This window comes from Onychostruthus taczanowskii, unplaced genomic scaffold (genome assembly GCF_017590055.1).
Source record: "Onychostruthus taczanowskii isolate IOZ18803 unplaced genomic scaffold, ASM1759005v1 scaffold23, whole genome shotgun sequence".
NCBI lineage: Eukaryota > Metazoa > Chordata > Aves > Passeriformes > Passeridae > Onychostruthus > Onychostruthus taczanowskii.
The window spans coordinates 3148527-3171867 of record NW_024499573.1 but is presented as its reverse complement, the minus strand read 5'-3'; the positions used below and the strand labels follow the sequence as shown (position 1 = coordinate 3171867).

Genomic DNA, 23341 nt, shown 5'->3' with positions numbered 1-23341 from the left:
TTTGACTGCTTTGTATGTTATCTGTGTAAGGCATATAAGGATATTTATAGATCTCTTTTGAAGTTGCATCTAACATATTTAATGGGTCATTGAACCTAGATTTTTAATATTTTATGACTTTTCAATTCATGGTTGGCTGAAAGCTTTGCTTTCTTTAGAAATGGATGTTATGAATTTATAGCCTCTGTTGTAGCATATCTAAACTTATACATTTCTTTAATGAAAACAACACTTCTCCCTGTAGATTACAACCATCACTATATGCTGTTACAATAGGGCTTGTTTTGTTTTCAGGCATCTAGAGGGCTTCTTGAGTGACAGTCTTCATCCTGGCCTTTCCCTTCCTTCTGGTGGGAACCAAATCCTGTAGATTTACTGATTAAGAGTAGAATATTCTCCATGAAGCTGTTTGATTTCCTGGCAAGCTCAGAGAGGGAAGATTCCAGATTATATCCGTTTCCTACCAGAACAGAGTGACTTTCAGGTGTCCACTCTTCCCTTGTGCTGTGTGGTGACAGTTGGCCAACCTGGAACTGAAGCTTACATTCATCCTTGGCCCTTAGTCTGTTCTCCTTAAGGGTGCCTGTAAATAAAGGTGCAGGAATATGTTATACTTAAGTGTCCTGATTTTGTTAGGGAACTGTTCCAAACAGAAGTGTAACTGTTCCTCTCAGTTGCTGTTGTACAAGAACTTTGTAACTCTTGGTTTCTTCAGGCTCCAACATCCCTTACCAAATAAAATTCTAATTACTGTCTTATATGAAAATAAATCAGATGTTTGAAGTTTTTTCTTTTCCACTGTATAACTTGCTGCCATATATTGCTGAGAGCTAGGCAGTTTTGTTATTTCTAATTTCTTGATGTGCAGCCTTACAATAAATTTCTCCTCCAATGTGTTGATGAGTGCATTAATGTCACAAATCAGCAATCTTTTTAGCTCCAGCTTGACAATACAAGAGCAGCATGAAATTTCATGTTTCAACAGGTCAGATCCCTATGTGTGAACAATTTTATACCTAATTACTGAAGTCTCTGAAATTAAGAACACTAGGACCCGGTATGTCAGGAAATTTTTCTTCCTTACAATTTTATTACACACTTTCCTAAGCATCCTTTGCTGGTACTTTCAAGAGGCAGCAGATTGGGCCAGGAGGATCTTTGTTTTGTACCAATGTGTTTTACTTACACTCTTAAGCAATTGATACAAGTTGTTTCTATTTTTTGGTTTTGTTACTATTTTTTCCTGTTACAGATCCACTAAAATTTGCAGAGTTTGTCACATCACAGTGAATGTGAATGTGGAGTTGATTGCAGTCTTCTGCAATGCATCTTGTGAGCAGTTGAGAAGCAGCATGCTACTGTGGAGTGTCTCTAAAGATCTGTTTTAACAATCTCAAGATTTAAAATCAATGTATTTTTAAATTGTTATTTTTCAGAGCAGACTCCCATTTGGGACTACAGTGTATTTTACCATTTTTCTATTATTGTGGTTGAAATGCCTGAGATCTATTTTTCAGAAGTATTTGGGTCAAATATTCCTGGAGTGGTTATTTTAATTGAAGATTTCTTAATATCTTGTTTCTTTATATAAATACTCTTTAAACACTTCATTATCATAATAATCCAAACATATACTGTAGTTAAAACACATTGAATGTCTTTTTTTTCTTGGAGAAAGCAACGTAGTTTAGACTTAACTGATACTCTCAAACATCTTATTCTGAGCAATCTCTTTTTAATTTCATGATTTCTGCTCTTGCCAAGTACAAAAGACTGATTTTTATCCTCAGGACAGGTTTGAAATCCTAATTGCTTGAATTATTTTTTTAATGCAAAACTGTATTTACAAACACAACTTCTTCATATAGCAGTAAAAGGCTGGTAACTGTGTACACAGTTCTATAATTAACTGAAATAGCATTAAAAATTTAGGGACCTTCTGTAAATATATCAAGTCCTATCAGTATCACAGGTACTGGATGGTATTTCTAATGTTACTGTTTTCCTGTTCTTAATAGAGCTTGACTTGCAATATCCAGAAATGTTGCCATTGTGGGAGAGATGCAATAAATGAAGGAGGGGGAGGCAAAATTTTCTAGATTTGGAGAATTGAAATTATATGCTTGGTCACTGGCACAAAGATTTGCTTCTGGAAAACAATCTTTGTGTTGCTTTCCTTATCTTGTGAAAAAGCCTGCCTGGAACCTGAGACCTCTGATGCAAAAATGAATGAAGGTATGGCAGAAGGATACTTCTGTTGGCTATTGCCTGTGCCTTGAAAAATAGCCAGCCTTTGTCTGGTGTCCACTTTGTGAAACTACCTGGCTTAAGTAATCAAATTAATTGTAAACATCATTCTCCAAGTGTTTGTTTGACCATCTGTTACTGTCTTCTCTCTCAGATTTTGGAAATGTGAACTAGAAAGGGGAGTACTTTTGAATTGGCTGTCTCTAACTTGTATCTGTAGTCCTTCTGCTTAGGAGTTATGTGTTTCCTGGTTGTTAGGAAGTAAAGTAGATGTACACATCTTCAACAGATTGCAGATGCATTCAGATCTTGGGTTTGAGTATCAAAATTAACTCCTGTCATCACTTCCAAGCATCTTAACAAAATTCTGAAAATATTTCCAAATAATCCTCAGGTACAGAAAATAATTTGGTCCTTTCAGAAAATATCACATTAAGCAAATTTCTAGCATGCCTTTCATGCCTTTGTGAAGTACTTTAATTGATCCTCAAAGTGAGGGAACTGACTCAGAAATACTGATTTATCCATGCATCACTCTGTAGAGTTTTTATATTTCTTTTTAAAGTTGATGAGCAGAGCGAGGCAAAGAGTGTTGTGAACTGCCTTTTATTTTCCTTCTTATTAGGCAAATTGATTAATGCTAAAGTAAATGTGCTGAGAGAAAAAAGGAGCTTTTTCTTAATTTCTGTATTGAATAAAAGTAATGAGGAGAAAGCAAATTCATTAACATTTTGAAAGATTCCTCTAATATTAGGTCCCAAATGAATAAATTATTGAACTGCTTTTAAAAAGTGATGTTACTGTAACAATGAGTGGGCAAGGCTAATCTGTGCAAATGCTTTTGAGATATTAGGAAGGTTTTCAGGAGATGGTGGAGGAAGCTGGATTTTCATCAAGTGGGGTTTTTGTTTTTACAAAGACTGCAGAGTATGGGGAGAATACAGTAACTAATAGTGAGAGAGCCCTTGCAGAGGCCCAAGAGAAGGTTAAAAGGGGAAAGAGTGGTAGGATGCAGATTATATACTTTATCTTTGATGGATGTATCACAGCAGGCACATTAAGTCAGACTGAAAATGGGCTTACCCACTGTTTTACCTCTTAGACAGTAAAACTGTCTGACTACTTCTAAGTTATATCAAATGAGCAGGAAAAATTTAAGACTAGAAAGCAGAGGATGACCCTAGTCTATGTATGTTACAACTTCTTATTACCTGTGGCTTAAATGCCTGCCTCACAGGTGATATTTGCATTCAGCAGCCCATGGTTTTATTTGCTTCCATGAATGTGCCCAGTGTCTTTCTAAACTCCCCAAAGCTCTCTACCACTGTACTGACTTTGTGGAGGCAAAGTGTGTTACAGATTAACTACAGTTTTGGATGAAAAATAATTCATTCTGGATTTCTTGTTTACTTTTTTAAATGGCCTTTTTCATTTCCTGGGATGATTCCTGGATCTTGATTCAGTGTGCCCATTTTAGAAAATAGATTTTTAGAAAAAAATATGGTATGTTTTGTTTCTGTTTCTTTAAATAGCAGTTTTGGGAAGAGAATATGTGAGGAGTAGAGATAATGGGAAAGTACAGAGAAGAGTTGAAAGGAAGCTGTACTGATGAGCCAAGATTTGCAGCTAGTCAGAGTCACTAAACAAGCCCTAGAAGACAGACTGCTAATTGAAGAGAAAGTATTCTAAAATATGAATAGAGCAAGGGTAGAAGTGTCTTCTTGAAATAGAAAAATACATTTGCTTCTCTTGAGATTGAAGGGAAAAGCCACAAGGGAGGCCGATTGCAGGAGAATGTTCTAGAGAGAAGGCAGCTTCTAGTATGCAGAAAGGTGTTTTGTGGTCTGAAAGAGGAGAGGGAAAGGAAAAAGACAAAATGTGCTTTTATCCCTTGATTAAGTGTATGAAATTGGCACTGTTTCTTGTCAAGCATCATTTTGTGTAAATTTGATACAAAAGGTAAGACCAAGTAGAATCAGGAAGAGGTGGTGAGCAGTGATTATACAATGGAGAAAATATCATGTGAGAATGGTTCTAATGACCTGTAGAATAAAAGCCAGAATGATTTTCTAATAAAATTCAATGTTATATGCTTTGGGCTTAATAAACATTTCTGTTCTGAAGAGACACAAGAAATGTCTTTTAGGTGGTGAGTAGAATACAAACTGGATGGGTTTAACAGCAAGAAATTCAAGGTAATGTACTTGAGGATAAATAAACATTTCTTCTGGATTGTGTAAAGGAAGTTTTGGCGGTCTTAATAAATGACCAAATCACTGATATGATGAAACTTTGAAAAAGCAAGTGGAGTCACTTGTTTAAATCTGTAAATCACTTAGGTTTGCCTTGAGTGAAATGAAATCAAGGTCCTGGAGACTCAACACAAAATAATGAGGTAATACTTACGTGACAACAACATAAAAATCCCAAACAAATCTGGGACGAAGACAGACATCAAACGCAAGCATTCATAAAAGGAACTGCAAAGCAGGCTGGGTCGCTGTTTGCCCCGTCGCATCCTGCGCAGGCACCTACGTGCATCACCAAAGGGAGGGACACGGGACACTGTCTGTGGGGCAGCACTGAGACCTGCTGGTGTCTCCGTTAATGTCAGAAACATTTTGACTGTGTTCATAATGTAGTTTAAAAATAGAGTTGGATTGCTTTAAGCTGAGATAAAGGTAAAATACCTAGCTGAAGCATGTCATAATGAATGTTTTAATTGCAGGCTTGAAGGCTCTAAGTAATCTGGAGGGGTGTACCTCCTGTTGTATTTTTTTAGTGCATTAAAAGCCTTTACAAAATATAATTCAGTATCAAAACCTGATTGTTTTGTACAAGCATTCAGAGAAATGCTGATTTATTTTTAATAACTTTTATAAAAACAATTTTGATCAAGTACTTTCTTAAATATATGTAGTTGTAATGTTTCTATGGTTATCTTCCTGTGCGAGCTTTTCAAACAAGGCTGACATATGAGCATACTCTGGCTATAATTTTCATTAAAATATTTTTGAGCGGGTTTTTTTATGCTCACATAATTTGTACTAGGGTCATTGAATTGAACTCCAGGAGAGTATTGCACAGTCATTTTGACTGCAATGTGTTTTGTAAATGGTATTGGGTGTTCCAAGTGCCGTGTTGCGTAGCAGAGGTTTTTCCATGTGCCCGAATGTGACTGCTGGCAGGGGTAGGTTTTGATTAAGTGCACAGGCTTTGAGAGCTGCAGGATGATGGTGCTGCAAAGCACCATTCATGTGACTGTGAAAGAATGTAGTACCCTTGTCTGACAGTGCTGAATATGGAAAGTTCTTCATTTCTTGATACGTTTGACATTCAGAATCTGTGTGTGACAGTAAGCCAGACTGAAGAGTTAGAATTAATTTTACATCTTGGGCAAGATAATTGAGTATTATAAACTGTGGAGATGAAAAAAAACACAAAGATCATCTAGTATATTTCTGCCAGTTTTAAATTCTTCCTCCTTTCATTAATATTTTTCCAGTCCAGTTTAAAATGTACACTTCATGAGATTTCAATCACATTTCTGAGGAAGCATCTTCCCCTCCACCCCAAATAGTCAGCATCATTTTCTGTTTAGTTTTAGCCTATGGATTTATGTCCCACACTTTGCCCAGACTCTTTCCTAGATAGTCTGTCATTGCTTACCCAAACTAACCATGCATTTCCCTGTGTCATGGGTTCTAATTCTGCTCATGTTTTGTACCTCAGTGAATATTTTCTGGCTTCTTGTGGTGTCCTCGGGAAGAGCCTGGCCTTTCTCAGCAGACAGCCCTTCCTTCTGGAATCCTTCTCACTTCCACACAGCCGTGTGCTCACAAAGCCAGTCTTTGTGTCTGCTTGGGGAATGATGCAAGGCCCATCTGTTAGTCCAGGCTGATAGGAAAAAAGCTGCCTTGAAGGATGGCTTGTGGGTTGCTTGTTTTTTCCAGAGGTTTCAATGTCCATGTTTGACCAATGAATCTCCAGAAGCAATCTGAGCGGTCATTCCTCCTGGGAACAATTATCTGCTGTGCTTTTGTGATTATTCTCACCTTGGATCCAAGATTTCAGCAGCAGGTTTCTCGCACAAATACATTTCAAAGCAAGTTCCATCATCACTTATTTTTAAACATACTGGTAAAACCTGTTTCTCTACATCTTTCAGATCAGAAAGGGTTTTTTTTTCAGATTTTCTTGTTATTCCTGTAGAAAATTTCCTTTAATTGTTGATTTTTGCTAGTGTTAAATCATCAGCAATTTAAGTAATTTTACAAATAACTCTAGAATTTTTCTTCCAATGTAATTTCTTTTGTTCAGAGGATTCTCAATAAATATTCTTTCTTATATCACCCACACAGTTTTTCTGGCTTGTTTCTAGTCTGTTCTTGCCAGATGTTTCTTCTCAAGCTTTTGTGATAATGAAATGGAGCCGCTGTACTCATGATATTTAAAAAAAAAAAAGTTAAAAAAAAATTCAAAAGCAGTGGTGTATTTTTGGCTAAGTGCAATTAGTTGGCACTCATATTTTTCCCATCTGTGTTTCAAACTTTTGATATGTCTTAATTTAAGAACATATTGCCTCCAAAGTTTTATAATACCTGAACTTTTGAAGTAGTAATTGTTTTTCAGTGCTTAAGTTATATGTGGTACCTGGAACTGAAGTGTTAACAAGACATGAATATTAGTGAATTTTAAAATGATGCTACAAGTACACTGTCTGAAACCCAGTTCATTCCACTGTGTCCTGCTTTACTAGGATAGGTAGGCCCAGAGAGATTGCAATTTTATGAAAAATAGTTCAGCTTCAGAAGCACAGTGCAAGTTAGGTCTGGTGATGATTTAATATTGTATATGGCCTTTTCTTCTTCCTGTCTTTGCTCCCACCCCAGTTATCTGTCAGACGTTCAGTAGAGGTGCTCAAGCCTCTTGTGTCAGAAGGGATTTGGACCTTCTGTGTCCCAGAAGACTTATGAACTGTTTGGTGAGGACAATCATCTTTTATTTATTGGGTCTAGATTCAGCACTGGATATTAGAGAAACTTAATAATACCACATCTACCACAATTCAGTCTTTTCTATCAATATATTGCACAAAATAGAGGTCTTGTCCATTTCTGTGGCTGACAGCCGCAGAACTCTCCTGCTATATTGTATAAAGGAAGAAAAAATTAGAAGTCATTGCTTTTTGAACTCCGTTGCTGGTTTTGATTCTCCCTGAACCCACTGAAAAAGCTCCAGGCTGCTGCCCCCTCAACAGGCAGGCTTTTGGACTTGTCCTTAGGAGAACTCTGCCTTTCTCCATGTACAGGCCAGGCATCTCTAACTGCTGCAGGTTGAATTCTACTCCAAAGACTAATAAGTTAGGTATTTTACTTCTAACATTTGGCTGTCTGTAGGAAAGCTGGTCCTTACTTACTCCCCTTAGATGTATGTTCTTTCCCTTTGTCTCAACTGAGCCTCTTTGGAGATAAAACTGTTTCTTGCCTGCATGAATTGAAAATGGCAGTTCTCTCTACAGCTGTCTTTTTAAGTGGTCTCAGGGTCAGGACTTGTTGTTTCTGCACTTTCTTCCCTGTGATGACATTTATTAAGTGTTGTGAAAGCAAGAAGTAAAATGTTGCAGTTTCCTAAATAAGTTAATTGCTCTGATCATAAGGAGTAAAGCTAGTCTTTATTTATCTTGTAATGTGATATATTAGCTTTATTTATCTCAGAATATTGTATATTGAGTCTTTGACTTAATTTCTTAAGAATGTTAATGCAACTTAGTGCCCAGGCTGATGTTAGTTCAGATTTCTTGAGTCAGCCTTTAGTAAGTAGTTTTACATTTCTGACCTTGTGTTACTCACAGAGCATTTGGTGCTAGTTGGAAAAGAAAATGTAGAATTTGTTGAAGTATTGTTGGAGCACTTGTAATGCAGCAGCAAGGTCACTTTTACATCCCACATAAAACTGAGATGAATCTCCAAACTGTGCAGACTTTTCCTGTGGTCATAAGGAACTTCAAGGAATTCTCCTGCTATTCCTTCGCTGGTGATTTCTGAATGTGAGACCAGCTGCGAGTGCAGAAGTGTTTTGCCAGTATTGGTGCACCTGGATGCAATTGTTACAGCAGATTCCTCCATAATGAATATGGATTTTGTTGAATGAAGAATGGAGAAAAATGTACTCTCATAAGTATTTTAAGAAAATACAACCTAACAAGTTTGAGGTTTATCCAAATCCAGTGATACATGCAAAGTAATTAATGAACTAGAATCTGAGCCATTTGCCATATGATAATTAAATTTTCTTTAATTTTGTCAATGCTAAAATTGGATAAACCATGTAATTTATAGATCTGAATTGAGTAAATGGAATTTGTCTTTGTGACTATGTGTAGACCAGCATTCCTTAAACAAACTCCAAAGACTCTTCAGAATTTTAGCATCCAAACTATTGTTGTCTCATGCCATATGAAAGAAAGTTAAGTGCAGGCTGTTAAAAAAATTACTTCATTCTTGGGTACCATATTTTTTTCTATTCTCCATAGGTAGGTATCATTTTTTTCTATTATATTATTCCTGCCTCCTACAAGCATTGTCACAAATTTGAAAACCAAGTGTAGTTCCAGCAAAAGAGTGTGGTTATTACTGAGTAAGGGGTTTTTTTTAATTGATACAGCTTGCTGATGCTTTTTATTGCAATGTGCTTCCTTGAACGTTTGAACTGACACTTTCCTGAAATACATTATTCTTGAGGAATTCCTTACTGTCCTTTTATCATTACTCAGAAGTAGGTCACGGTTGGCTGGTTTTTTGAAAATGAAACCTGTGGCCAGATACCATTTTGTCACAGAATATAACCTCATTGCCCTGAATTGTCTGTGGTATCTATTGCAAAGGCCAGGGAAAAAATTTCTTTTCTGCTTTTACTTCTTTCTTTCCCTGATATCTGGGAGGAGATGGGGAGACAATGGAATCACTGCAGTCTCTCTTCCTAACTGAGTCTGAATGGGCTGGCTGTCTTCAGTGGTGACACCCCACAACTTCACTTCAGTGGTGCCACAGCCATCACTGGAGGAACAAAGTGAAAAAATATGCTGGTACATTGCTATTTTGGTAAAATAATCAATGGCTCTGTCAAGACACTGTGTGTGTGTTTGTAGGCAAATTTCTCTCAACTCAGGCCCTGTTCTTTTTAACATACAATCTTCCAGCCTTTTCTTTCCAACCTTCAAATTTCTTTTTATCTGGAGTAGAGTGAAACAACTGTCTGTTCAAAATGTGATATGATCTGGCACAGGAATATCCAGCATTGAGTAGGAAAGTTCAAAAGGAGATCTTCAGGGGTAAAGGAAAGAAAATCCTAGTCCTTCCTGATTGTCAGGCAGAGATTTGGGAAATGCTCAGCTCATGCCTATTATTCCTGTTCCTCTCTTCAAAACTACAGGATAACTTTTCATATGAAGGATGAAGGGTTTAGCCTTTGTCTGTCACTGCTGGTGCTGAAAATGTAATGGCAAGATGTATGTAAATTCCTGGGTTTTCTAGCTGCAGAGCTATGTGGAAGTGAACAATGAGCAAGTGGAAGTGGCTTTCCAGAGAAAAAATAGGAATTATGCCAAAGGGAAAAAAAAAAGCTCAAAACCAAACAGAACAATAAATAACTGCTATTCATGTTAACAAAAATGACTAACATTACTAGTGTCTCTTGTCCGTAGATCACCTCTCTTGTGACACTGCAGCTGTTATCCATGGTTGGCCAGAATGACCAGCTGGATGGACCACGATACAAGTGTACTGTGTCTCTGGACTTCATCAGAGCTGTTGCCCGGTGAGCCTGCTAAGAGTTCATTTACTGTTGCATGTGCTGACTTGAAAGAGACTTCAGACCAAGTATTTACTCAGTCTATAGCTCTTTGCAGATCAGAATAGAAAACCAGTTAGAAAACTACTTACTAAAGGCTGACTCAAGAAATCTGAACTAATGTTTTCTAAGAATGACTGAATAAGTCATGTTATTTATAAGAAATGTTGTACCCAAGGTAAGTATAGTCCATTCCTGTTTTGAAAATGATTTATGTTACAGTGGCAGTATTTGTTACAGTAACATACTGTCTTTGTGCTTTGTAAAGGTCAGGGGCTTCATGTGAAAATACTGCTGTAAAATGTCAGTCCGTTTCATTACTAAAAAGCACATTATGGTATTTGAATCTGAAATGATATTTGGTTCTTAATAGTGTTGTGCATATGATATAAAAACTACATAGGTTATAGGAATTCTTGCACATAGACTGTCTTGTGTGATCTGTTATTGATAGAAGCTAATTCAACAAGTGGATGTAAGTTCATCAGCATCTTTGTTTATCCAGAGCCTTCAGTCGTGAAATCTGAGAACAGTTCAGGATCCATCAGGAGAGATGGCAATAATTTGCAGACAGAAATACATGCAATACAAAGGCAACAATCAGGCCTATGTCTTCTATTTTATCTGTTGCTGCCACCTGATTAGCAAGTCTTGGATAAACAGTCTATAACCAGAACAGAGCCCAGAAATTACATGTGTCAAAAGGGAGAAATGTTCTCACGGCCAGCTCTTGTCTGTAATGTGGGCCTAAGGAGGAGCCCAAGGTGTAGGCTGTATCCCATAACCTCAGTGCACATGTTACTCTCCTGAGCTATTAAATGCCCAGCAGCCTTGTCAGTAAATGCAACAGATACACTTATTTCAGTTTTCAGTTGGACAGGCTGTAGAATGAAACTTTGTCTGGCTGGACCACAATGCCAGGACCTCCACAGCTTTGCTATGTCAGTTTGCTATTCCCGGCAGTAAAGTCACTTTGTGAGTGATGCCCTGAAAAGCTCCCCCTGGAACCAAGCACAGCAGACCATCTGCTCAGCAACATGGATCACTGTGTGTACAGTTATATATATTGGGATATATCCTTGGATTGGGATCCTTTCACAGCCCTTTCCTTGCAACTTGGACTTCCTTAGAAGTTTCAATGACTGCATTAAAGTTGCTGTAAGGTAGAGATGGCCAGAAAAAAGGACCAAAACTTGTGACATGCCGCTCGTGCTTAGTGAAGAAAGTATTTGTCAGAGACACTGTCACTTCACTCAGTGCATGGTAGTGTTTTAGCTTGCTTTCCTTTAGGTCTGAGGTGTGTGTGTAGTATATATATGTATGTGTATAAACTGACTTTTCCTACACATTATGAGGAAGAAAGCAGTTCTTTTTTCTCCAAAAGTAGTTTGCAGGTCTTTATTTGCTGCAGAGATAGGGCTGTTTAAATTAGATAGACAGACAGATAAATAGATTTTGAAGTTGGCCTGTTCTGCTTTTCTCCTGTTTCTCCCTTTTTAAAAATGTTCCTTTGTTACAATATTTATTAAAATACACTTTTCAGACCACAGTATTTATTACATCTTAAAGAGGATGATCTGTAATAAGACAAGGTTTCATGAACTCATTGGAAATGAGCTTCTGTCATCCCTGGGTGGGGCTGCTAGCTATAGGATGAAGGCCTGATCTTCTGTGCTTTAAGAAATTTCATTTCTCTCTGTGCAATAGTTTTGGTTGTATTTGTCACAGAGAAGCAACTACTTTGAAATTTCATCCAAAATACATATCAAGTAAGCAGCCCATCTTCTGAGTCTTCTGTCTCTGTTAGTGCAGTAGTACTAAAATAAGTTTGTTAGTCACTAAAATCTTCAGATACCTCAGCCTGGTTACCATCTCAGCCTTTTTACTCCAGCATATTTCCTAATGGAAGGCTGAGGAGTGCAAAGAATGGGACAGAAAAGCATGCTCCCTCTCCATCCCCATTCAAGCTGTTCAGATTGCCATTTCCTTTTCTGTGTTTTTAAAGCAAAAGTGAAGTTTGCACAAAAAAAAAAAAAAAAAACCACCAAAAAAAAAAAAAAAAAAAAAACCAAAAAAACCAAACCCACCTGTTTTTGGAAAAGAGGAAAAAACTTGTGTCTCTTCCTGGTGGCTTTTAACATGGTAACTGCTGAAGTACCCAGTCTCTTTTTTACCATGGAACTTCACATCTGGCTCTATTCTGTGGCATATACTCAATCATTGTGGAAACGGCTCTGTGTTTTACCACATAGTTGTTAAACATTTAGCTGAAGGTAAAGTTAGATGTTTCTTTGTTAGAAATAATTTCTGTTTTAGGAATTTCATACCTAAGTTTATAAATTTTCTCTAGCTGAAGTAGGGTTCTCTTAGTGTTTATTGAATATAATGGATCTTTTCAGAGAGTCTGTAATAAACCCAGTTGTTATGACAGGACAGTGTTTCATTTGGTTGATAAGGTCAGCATTTGTTAGTGTGTATGATTTTGTTTCTGTGGAAAGCCTTGTAATTAAAGCACTTGTTTTTGAGTGACACAATGTCGTGTAAGTCTAACAGTGGCAATTAATGTCTTTAAATTTGTCACTGGATTAATAAATAGACTCCAGCAGAGTATTTCCTGTTACGTATCTTGGAGATTTCTAAACTTTTTCTCCTTCCAAAATAATGTTTTATAAAAACTTCTTGAAAAGTGGGTTACAGGCTGATGCATGAACAGAGAATATTAAATGATTGTAGTCCAACAAAGAAGAATTCAGCTAGCTAATCTCACTTAGCATTGTTAGCAGTTATTTTTGATCATTGAATACTTTTTTTAAAAAACCCTTTTAATTTTATACTTGTCATTATATGCAGTAATTTGCATTATTTATTCAAACAGTAAACTCTAAAGTCTGAGTGTTAGATTATATAGAAGAATGAGTTTAGAGACAAAAAAAATAATTATATGTTTTATTCTACTGCTGTTCATTTTGCCTGCCATTAAAGTACAAAAGTGTACATTAAAATCTTCTATTCCATTGATTGGCATTCTTGGATTTTTCAAATTTAGCTATGAGCATGGGTCAACTACTGTCAAGACTGAAAGAACACAGGCTCCAAATGAGTAGAGATGAAGGAGTACATGCTAAAACAAGTGGTTTGGGAGATGAACAAAACATTCAATAGCATAAAAGGTTGTTGCTTTGCATCACCAACTAGAACATCAGATTTGCCATATGAAAATATAATCTTATTAATATTGTTATATTTTTATTGTTTCGTTATTGAAATAAGAGTCTTCCTTTCTTTACTAGGAAGTTGCTACATTTCTTTTCTAGAATTTTACAAAGTTCAAATAATCAGAAGAGGGGTATTGTAAATAATGAGAGAATTTAAAAATTCATTAATCCTTGCTTGCATTTCTTTTGGGAAATTGCTTGATTTTGATTGTGCAGAATGTCCTGCATGTGCTGTCTCCAAACAGGTTAAAGTCTTAGCACTGTTAAGACGATTGCTCTAATATACTGTGTTTTTGTTTATAGGACCGTGAACTTCGACATAATAAAGTACTTGTACGATTTCTTGTGAAAACAAGCTTCACAGCCATATGGACACTGTGACAATGACTAAGGCAAGCTGTGTTCATCTCTCTACTTAGCTGGCCAGAAAGAAGAGTATTTTGGCTCTTTTGGATTTGTCCAAACAGGTGCTGGCCCAGCATGGAACCTGATGAAAATACTCTGATTGGTCTGGGTGGATCTGAGCAGAGGACTATTTACCAGGGACCCTGGAGTATTTGGAAGCAATGTGTTAATTATAAACAGCAGGGTTTGAGCACAATCTGTTCTAGTCTTAATGATGTTATCTTAACACTGAAATTGCCTGAAACCCATTTACTTAGGACTGCATTTTGCTCTATGAACTCTCCCCAGTGCTTTGAACATGGCAGCAGCCGTTGTTTGTATGCCCAGTCTTTTCACTTCCTCTCCACAGGAATCTTTGCAATTGCCTGCCAAAGCAGCTTTTCCTGAGGCCACCATTTTAGGAGAGTGGAGTAGCAAAGTATAATAAACATAAGAACATATTTAAAAATCAAGCTGGTACAAATTCTTCTTCAGTAGTATGTAGGCAGACTGTTACCCTGTTATATGGAGATCACGATGGTAGGAAACTCCCAATTAGTCACCACATTGTCTTTTTCAGATCATTCATAAATGTTGACTGTGAATGTATTTTTATGAAGCTCTGTCTTAAAAACAAATTGATTTGTGAACTTCTATCCCTATGTCAAACTTGAAGTGTTTTATTTTTGCTCCAAAATTCTATAGTGCTTTTGTGCTCATCCAGTTACAGGAAGTGTTAATTATAGTGCCGTGGAATGAACCTACTTATAACATACACACCAAGTAATGGCTTTTGTAACAGCCTCTGTCCTGTACAGGAGGATGGCACAGCTGCCTTTTCATCAGGAAGGGAGAAATTCTACAGGTGACAGAGTCTTTCTGCAGCAATTCCCCAAAAGTTGTGGAACAGTGAATAACCAATGTGGTATTGTAGCATAAAACTTTGTCTTTGGAAATACCTGGTGGAATACACTGCAATTGCAGCTTACAATTGAAGAAGTAGAAGATATACAAGCAGAAGATACACAATTTATGGAGCATGAAAATGATCTAGTCCAGGTGGAGGCAATTGTCTTCATGAATCTGAAAATTTCAGTAACCCTCTTGAAAACTCCAGGTCCCACAGCCTGTTACTCAGATGTTTTACTTTTGAGTGCTCACTTGACAGTGAAAGACCATGCCAGGTTCTAAGCTGAGCATTATGGGTTTTTTTCAGGGAAAAATCATCAGTCTTCCCCCTTGCTCTTATATTAGAAATGGTCAAATACTCTGAACATGTGTAGTCTTTATTCTTCTTTCTTTCTTTTATTTTCCTTCCTTTATTAGTTTTTGTTTTCTTTTTTGTTGTTTTCTTTTTTTTCCCCCAATTGTGGATGCGTAGCCATGCTTCTGGATTGAGACCCAAGTGACAAAAGCATCCTTCTGGCCAAGCTCTGGCTTCCTCCCTCAGGGGAGTGTGAAAGGGCAGCAATGAGTCATCTCCGTGATCTGTTTTCCTTCCTACCGCTGAGCTGGATCAAACCCTGCACCTGTCCATGAGGTGGCAACATTTGTCACACTTACTGAAGTGCTTGGATGTGAATACACAGCTTGTTTCAGAAATGTTTACTACCTGCTTTTGTTTTTGTTTATAAAAATGCCCATAATGTGAACTTCGGGCTAAACTTTATAGTGCCTTTCTATCTTGGAGCTCATGCTGGGCTGAGCTCGGCTCTTGTGGATCTCCTGTATGACTACCTAGGGCTGCAGTTTGTAGTGGAAAGAAGTTTTGAGGTATTCATTTGTCAGCTAGTCCATGTAAAACAGTAGCAATAGATCATAGGGATTTGTAATTTCTGATCTGGATTAGAATTTGATATATGAAACATGATGGAACTTGAAACATGATTTGTTGAATGCTACAAAACTTGTCACAAAATTTCATTTTCAGTAACCCCAGTCATTCCCACCAAATAGACCCGACCCTCAAAACTCTTCACCTCCAAATTTGGAGCACCAATTAGACATAAAATAAAGTTCTGAGAAATTAAGCAGTGAGAAAACTTGGTGCTGCTGATATTTTTTTCAGTCTAATTTCTTCTATATTAGCATTTTGAGTATTGGTGATTATTTGCAGTGTAAATCCAAAGGATAAGGATACTGATTTTTGTGAAATGTAGTTAATTTGACTGAAATGAGGTTAACTAGAGAAGGAGTAGTAACTGAGGATTCATTAGACAGAACCACTTTCCTTACTTTGAAGGCACTTTTTTGACCTTTGTGAAAGACTCCTATCAGTGAAATAAAATTTAAAGCTGAATCAGCAGAGTATGAGAATGAGCAAGGTGACTGAAGTGCAAATGATTGATGTAGGCTATAACTAGGCTGATGATGAATAGTAGGATTTATTCTGACAAACTAGAAATATTTCTATATAGCCATGTCAATGAGTTTATAAATTACTGCTGAGTTTCTTACTAGATACCTTAGCATTTTCATGGATGAGGCCTCTTAGCCTCCCCTGGGCCAGGATTTCACTTCTTCTACAGGTGGTTTTAAGAACTGTGCAAACAATATAGTGTGAGATAATTGAACGAATCAGAAAACCTTCAGCACCTAGTGTTGAAGTATGTATTTTAAAAGTAGCCATTTTTTTCATCATTCCTGAATTATAAAGCATTACAGTACTGAAAAAAATTGCACACAGTGCTTTTCTCTAGTGACTGATCCAAACATTAAGTGAAGCTGGGGCTTGTTCTTACAAGGATAAAGTCATGGAAAAAGAAACGCAGCTATCATGAGTTGTGAAGAGATTAGTACCCTTGAACAGCTCTGGCTTCATCAACAGCTGCATTTTCATGCACATAACGTGTAGATTTTATTTGTTAAGAAGACTTGCAAGGCTGCATCAACACGTGATACAGTAGTTGATTCATTCGTTTTGGACAGTGATTTGTCTTACTTTGATTATCCCAGAACCTGCTGCTTCTACTGTAACAATTCCTGTAGCTATTGACTCTTTTGGGGTGGGATAAAGAAATACATTGTTTATTTCAGTACCTTCTGGGTTCTGATGATTCTGTACGCAATGCAAAAACATACTCATTCTTGCCATTGGTGAAATTTTTCCAATATCCACCAAGCACCATTTTGACAAGGCCCATCAGGCACTATCTTTTCTTCTCATAACTGGAACAGCCAGCCATGCCAGGAGAATAGTGTGAAGGACAGGATTTCCAGCAGGATTATAGGAGATATTACATGTCTGTGACCTGTGGACAAAATGTACCCAGTTAAGTGTCTCAGGATTAGGTATTCCCTCTGCACTTGTACTGGCAGAGATCTCAGGGAAGAGCAACAAATGGCAGGTTCTTGAGGGCTTCCTGGAAGTTGGTGTACTGTGTGTTCTGGTCAGTCCAGACAGTTGGGGAACAGAAGATGTAATCCATCCAGAAGTAAATCCTACCACAGGTGAGTAACTTCACCAGTTTTCTCAATGACAGAATGGCATAACTTACAAAAGAGCCTCATCATTGCTGGTAAATGTGCACTGGGATAAAGATACAGCTTGATTAGCAAGTCTAATCATAGACAGTACAAAATTTTTATGTGTTTGTAGATACTGGAATGGCTCCACTAGAAAATTGAATGGGAGATTAATAGCAAAACCATGTGTTTTTTATCTCAGCTTCATTGTGAGATCTTTTGCTATTAACAGGCTGATTCAAATGAACTGTACAATACTCAGATAAGGGTAACTTTTTGATTCTTTATTTTTGTGTATGTTTATTAAAACCATTTAAAGAATAAATCTGAAAATAATACAGGAATTGCTTGTGTATGCCAGCAGAGTTACTGCAGAAGTACAATCCTTATAATGACCATATTCATGTTTTCCTGAAAACTTACGTCTTTAAAAAGCCACAGCTCAATGGCAGATGCAAAACAAAAAACAGAAAAATACCATACTGCTTGTTATTGGACATGAGCAATATATCAGCCATGTATTTGAATAACCAAGTATCCACCCAGGTGTGTGGTATCAAGATGCTCAGAAGGATGGTATTAAAGTAGGACCAACACTGGGCAGTCAAGCAGCCTGTGGATGGAGGTGTTTCCATGCTGTTGAACAAGTGAATGTCTGACTGTAAGCAGGGAGTCTTGGAGTGGGAACATGATGTCCAAAGTACCACCAGTAGATTTAATATTCGAAGTGTTGTAGCGTGTTGTACTTAGTACTTAGATCCCCTCCTCTTCTCCCAGTGACCAATACCCCATTTTTCCAAAGCAGGAGAAATATCCCTAACTCTTCTTTCATTTGGTTCAAACTACATTTGGTAAGAAATCATTTCCACTGATGTGTTGCAATTGCCAAAAAGGATTTGCTGTACAGCTCTTCCAAGGGAGTTACCACCAACAGACAGCAAAGTACTAAAAGAAAATACCCTCCTGTTTGGGTAGGCAGCTGGGCAGCTCCAGTAGGGAAACAGCCTGGGCTTTCCTTTGAGATGAAATTGTGGATGCCCTTTTGACACCTTTGATGTTTTGAAGTATCCAGAGCTCTACCAGACTTCTGTGTTCCTCTCTGTTTCTTCCTGTACCCTCCCACTGCAATTCTGTGATTTTGAAATGGTTCTTACAGAGATCTGCACCAGAAGCACAGTGAACTCCTGGGCTTGACATCCCACAGGGGATGCTGCTGTGGGCTGTCTGTCCCCCTGTGGTGTAGGTGTGCATTGTTCAACTAGCCTGTTGCCACATACTGCCTTCTGTCCTTGTTTGGGTGTTCAGAGAGGGGTCTGTTGTGTACTTGAGGGTGGGTGTTTGGCTTCAGCAAGGTCCTTTTCCAAAACATGGTGCAGTATGTTGAACCATTAATGGTGTACAGGTGTTCATGTTTCATATTTGTTCAATTTTGATGAAATGCTGATGAAAAGCCCATGTCAGTCTCAGACTGATGTATTAAATGTGATTTTTCTTAAACAGCACAGCAAAGGTGCAGCTTTGCCTAAATTCATTCGGCACATATGTTCCATTTTCCCGGTGCACAGATTTTCTGCAGAACAGGATTTCTAATATGCAAATAGTTTCTTTTCTGTATTCAGTTCTTGTTCAGGAAAATATGTGCAGCACATTATTTCATGTACCTTCTTCAGAATAGTTGAGTTCAGAGGAATAAAAGAGGGCTGGGAAATTGAGCTTTGCTAGCAGGCTTTCTTGAAGCCTATACATCGGTACTTCAGTAGCTGAGCACTTCCTGTGTCTTCCCCTAGGTAATGAGAGTTTTCACATAGGCACCTCCTAAATCCTAAGTCAGAGAATAGTTGTGAAGGGAGAATAGCCAAGAGTGACGTAAGTAACCTCTCATTAAAACAACCTAGCCAGATGAGGGAGCTTTTTTCTACAAAATCCAGCAAAAGAAGAGTGTACCTGAGAGACAGTGATGGAGAGCAAAGTTGTTTACCACTCTTTACCACTGTTGGCAAAAGCCTTGATTATATTCTCACTGTTTGCATAATTTCTTTTTAGTTAAAGAGTTTTTACAGTATTTATGATGGTGCTGCTTCTCCCTCTACCCTGTTTCCATCAGTACAATCCCAGCTGGGGTTTTTACTTCCTCTGCCACTGCACCCAGTGCACTGAGAGTTCCCACGTGGGCCAGCAGTTTGTGTTGTGAGGTGAGTGCCCTGCTCTGTGATGCCACCCTGGATACCAGCCTTGGTGTTGCCATCCTAGAGCAACTCAACATCTCAGGCTTAGGATGGCTACAGCAGAGAGTGGTTGTTTTGTCTTGCAGGGTATGGGAACTTCAGCAACATCCCTGAAAAAGAAAGACGTGATGTGAATAAGCAAAAACATCCACAAGGGAGGCAAATTATGTTACTCGTGTGCAATTACAGCAGTTCCTGAATTCCAGCTGCATGGCTGAATGAATACCCATCCCATTTCCTCACATTTACATTTTTATGCTGTTTCTGATTATTTCTTAAGGATGCAAATCATTAGGAAACAGCAAATAACTGGGAGTTCTGCTCAAACTTTCTGAGAACAGTGTCATGTTGAGATTTGGGAATTTCAGAGAAAATGAGAAGAACAACCAAAGACAAGTACACGATTTCTCCAGTGATGTAAACAAAACTGTAGCTCCTGCCTCCCGGGGAGGGGAGCTTCCTTTCTGTCAGCACAGGCTCTTTCACTTGACTGAGCCTGGGGCTGGGGCATGTGCAGGAACCTTAAGTAACTTCTTCAGTGCTGCTTTTCACTTCAAGCAAGATAGAACATGTCTGGAGCTATCAGTAAAGAGATGTGTTTATGTATCCTGAGTGTGTTGCTTTTCAATGGCTTAGAATCCTTTACAAAAATCTTATCTAATGTCAAGAGTGTGGGAGGGGTCTCTTTGGTTGATTATAGGAAAAGCAAATATGATGGTTGTGCAAATAGTCACAGTTACTTTCTGCAAATGCCTCTGTTGTTCACCATCCAGTTTCTTCTTTTAAAGTCAAACCACTGAAGAGACTGAAGCTGATCCCTCTGATCCATTTGGGATGCAGAAATAATTAATCTCATTCCTAAAACGTGGTGAAGCAGGGGATTAGACTGAAAATTCAAACTGCTCTGTATTGGCTAGCCCTCATACTACAGGAGTCAGAAGTCCTCATTTCAGAATGCTACATAAATATGTGTCTGGTTTATATTTTCCTCGGATGGTCCAATTTCATGAATTTTTGGTGTGGGAAGCAATTAGATGTGTGACCAGGGGCAGCTGTTTTCCATTGGTTGCTAAAGAATAGCTCATCCATCAGAAAAGACAGCACTGTCTTTGCATGTTCACAGCTGAAGAGATACAGAGATAGTGGAGGAGGTCAGGTGGTGCTGCTGTTTCCTTCTCAATTTCCCTTCCTGGGGAAGTGAGGATGGTGGAAGAGCACAGTAAGATCATGAATATCAAATTATACTCTCAGTAAGACATGGATCACCACAGGTTTCTGATGATCCAAGGTCTGTGACTAGAGGCTGCCTTTAGAGCAGTTGAATTCTCTTTGGGGGTGTCATCTTTGATGCTCCTCAATCTACTGAACCAGTCAAAGGAGAGAGAAAGAGACCTTTTCCTGCCTTTGTGCCAAGCTGCTGCTGTTGCACTTTTCAGCTGAAAAGGATTTAAAGTTTGGAGCATCTGGTAACATGTGTTTGGACACAGAGGTCTAGAATGGTTACATGGATCACTGTGGAACAGATCTACTCCTCATTCAGCTTGTTTAAATCACAGAAGAGATCCAGTCTCAACAGGGATTGGGCTAATCCTTTTTCCTGTTTGTGTCAAACAGTCCTCGCTCATTAAAAACTGGAATTTCTTTTTGCTTGAAACGAGTAAGTCAGCATGGGCTGCTTACCCAGTTCCAACTCTGAGTGCTGAGAAAGTCATTATTTTTTTTTAGCAGGTTAAGAAACATCATTCATGCTAACCTTTTTTTCTTTTGAATTCTTTTCTACAGATGCCTTCCAGAAATCTTTGGATGTTCGATATGTTACTATAGATATATAGTAAAATTTTGACAGCTTTCTTATTGCTCAGAACCTGAGGTTCCCTACAGAGACCTTTTCTTCACTGTAGCCTTATTGCCAAGTTGTCAGAGCATTAATTAAACTAGAAGAATAAGGCATTGCATGTAATTTCCTATACTGGATGCCTTCATGTCAGGGACATATCTCCATGGTAAGAACCTGTATATAAACAAAAAATAAGCCTGGCAGCAGTACAAAAGCTCATGCAGGCTTTTAAGTGAGAAACATGGCAGAAGAAAATAGAGAGTTTAAAGAAAAGTATTTCTTGGGAAAATGAAGAGTGCTGAATACTGCAGTCATTAAGAACAAATGTGATGATTTTGTTTGGCTATTTGGAGTATTCTAATGCCACTTTTAATCTCCATATTATAGGTATTTATTGGCTGAAATCTAAAAAGTTTTCTTATCCTAAACCCCCCCCCCCCCCCCCATTTATTATAGGTGGACTTACTGTTCCTTAGTGGGATTATGGATTCTCTGTACAAGCACATAAAATTATGTATAGTAAAATTTTATTCCTTATAAACTGCTAATAATTTGCATACTTTTCATTTTGCTGCATGGATCAAAATGTCTTCGTATACTATACATCACATCTCAGTTTGATATGCATTTACTCTGCTGTTTAGAAGCCAAAAATACAGCACACGTGTTGATGTTTTTCCTGCAATAAAATGAATAGATGCTCAAACTATAATTTCAATCCACTGTTTGCTAAACCTGCAGGCAGAGCCAAAGCTCTACAGAAAAAGGAGTATTTTTCATTTTTTTTCCTCACATTTTCAGGGCTGTGTGTTTTTGTGACTCTTCAAAAACTAAATTTGATCATTTGCTGCCAAACTGAAAGAAAAAAAACATATTTTCAAGAGCTGAAAAGAGAAAATTGTGCTTTAGGGATTACAAGATGAAGGGGATAAAACTGTCTGGAGGATAAAACTGCTGTGTGTACACAGGGCCTTCCCTTTCTTCTTGCCACGTAGAGAGCAGTTCCTGAGGGGTTACATACAAAGACTCTGCGTGAAGGGAACACCACAGCTGTTTGTACCTGGCTGTGCCACTGAGGCTTGGGGCGAGCAGAGGGACATCCGTCACTTACAGGTGGGCCAAGAGCACAGGAGTGTAAACTTCTGTGCCACTGAAAAGGGACTTGGGGAGCCCTGGTAGTGTCTTCTTTCTCAGCCAAACACAAGAGCACTGGCAGTCTCTCAACATGTTATTTGAAATGTTTTCCAACTTGAAAAGTCCTTGCTCTTGTGAAGAAGCTCAGCTCCATGCATGTGTTTCTGGGCTGGAGCTGTGTGGCTGCTCTCCTTACCAGCCTTCACTTCTCCTCCAGGAGCTCCGGGTCCAGGGTGGACAGTGTGGCCAGAGCTCTTGGTGTCTCTGGGGTGACTGTATTGTTGTAGAAAGGTAGATGGAGTGGCTGTGCTGCCAGGAGCTGCCTGCAGCAGCATATGTAGTATGTTCCTCTTGGTGTCTTCATAGAGTCACAGAATGTGTTGAGTTGGAAGGGGCCCAGCAGGATCCTTGAGTTCAGCTTCCTGTGCAGTCACACCCTGTGCATTGTCCAAACGCTTCTTGAACTCTGTCAGGCTTGGAGCTGTGACCACTTCCCTGAGGAGCCTGTTCAGTGCCCAACCACCCTCTTTGGTGAAAAACTTTTTCCTATCAGCAAGCCTAAACCTCCCCCAACACAACTTCAGGCCATTCCTGCGGGTCCTCTCACTGGTCATCACAGAGAAGAGATCAGTGCCTGCCCCTCCTCTTCCCCTCATGAGGAAGTTGTAACTGCAGTGAGGTCTCCCCTCAGTCTCCTCCAGGCTGAACAGACAAAGTGACCTCAGCCACTCCTCATACGACTTCCCCTTCCCGCCTGCCTGTCGCTGGTGTTCCTGGTGCGTGTGCAGCGGCACAGCGTGGGTGCCAGTCTCCAAGTTACTCTTCAGCAGAGCAGCTTCACTCTTGTGCTACTTTGATCCTGCACAAACCCTTCCCAATAAATCCTGTAAGATGCCTGGCTGGCTGTTTGCTGGGGAGTCAATGCCCAGCTATTTCACATCTCAAGCAGCCTATGAAGCTGTACCTGGGAGCCCAGCAGTGGC

The 23341-nt window shown here is 38.6% G+C and overlaps 1 protein-coding gene across 3 annotated transcripts in view; it reads left to right on the top strand.

Annotated features, from left to right (window-relative positions):
- Positions 1 to 14168, top strand: part of ORC5 (origin recognition complex subunit 5) — a 61691-nt gene extending 47523 nt beyond the window's left edge. For all 3 annotated transcript variants that reach the window (XM_041405521.1, XM_041405523.1, XM_041405520.1), the window contains 2 exons: positions 9953 to 10065; positions 13617 to 14168. In XM_041405521.1, the coding sequence (XP_041261455.1) occupies positions 9953 to 10065; positions 13617 to 13662 (159 nt within the window). In that variant the 3' untranslated portion in view covers positions 13663 to 14168. The remainder of the gene's footprint in view (positions 1 to 9952; positions 10066 to 13616) is intronic.
- Positions 14169 to 23341: the final 9173 nt, after the last annotated feature.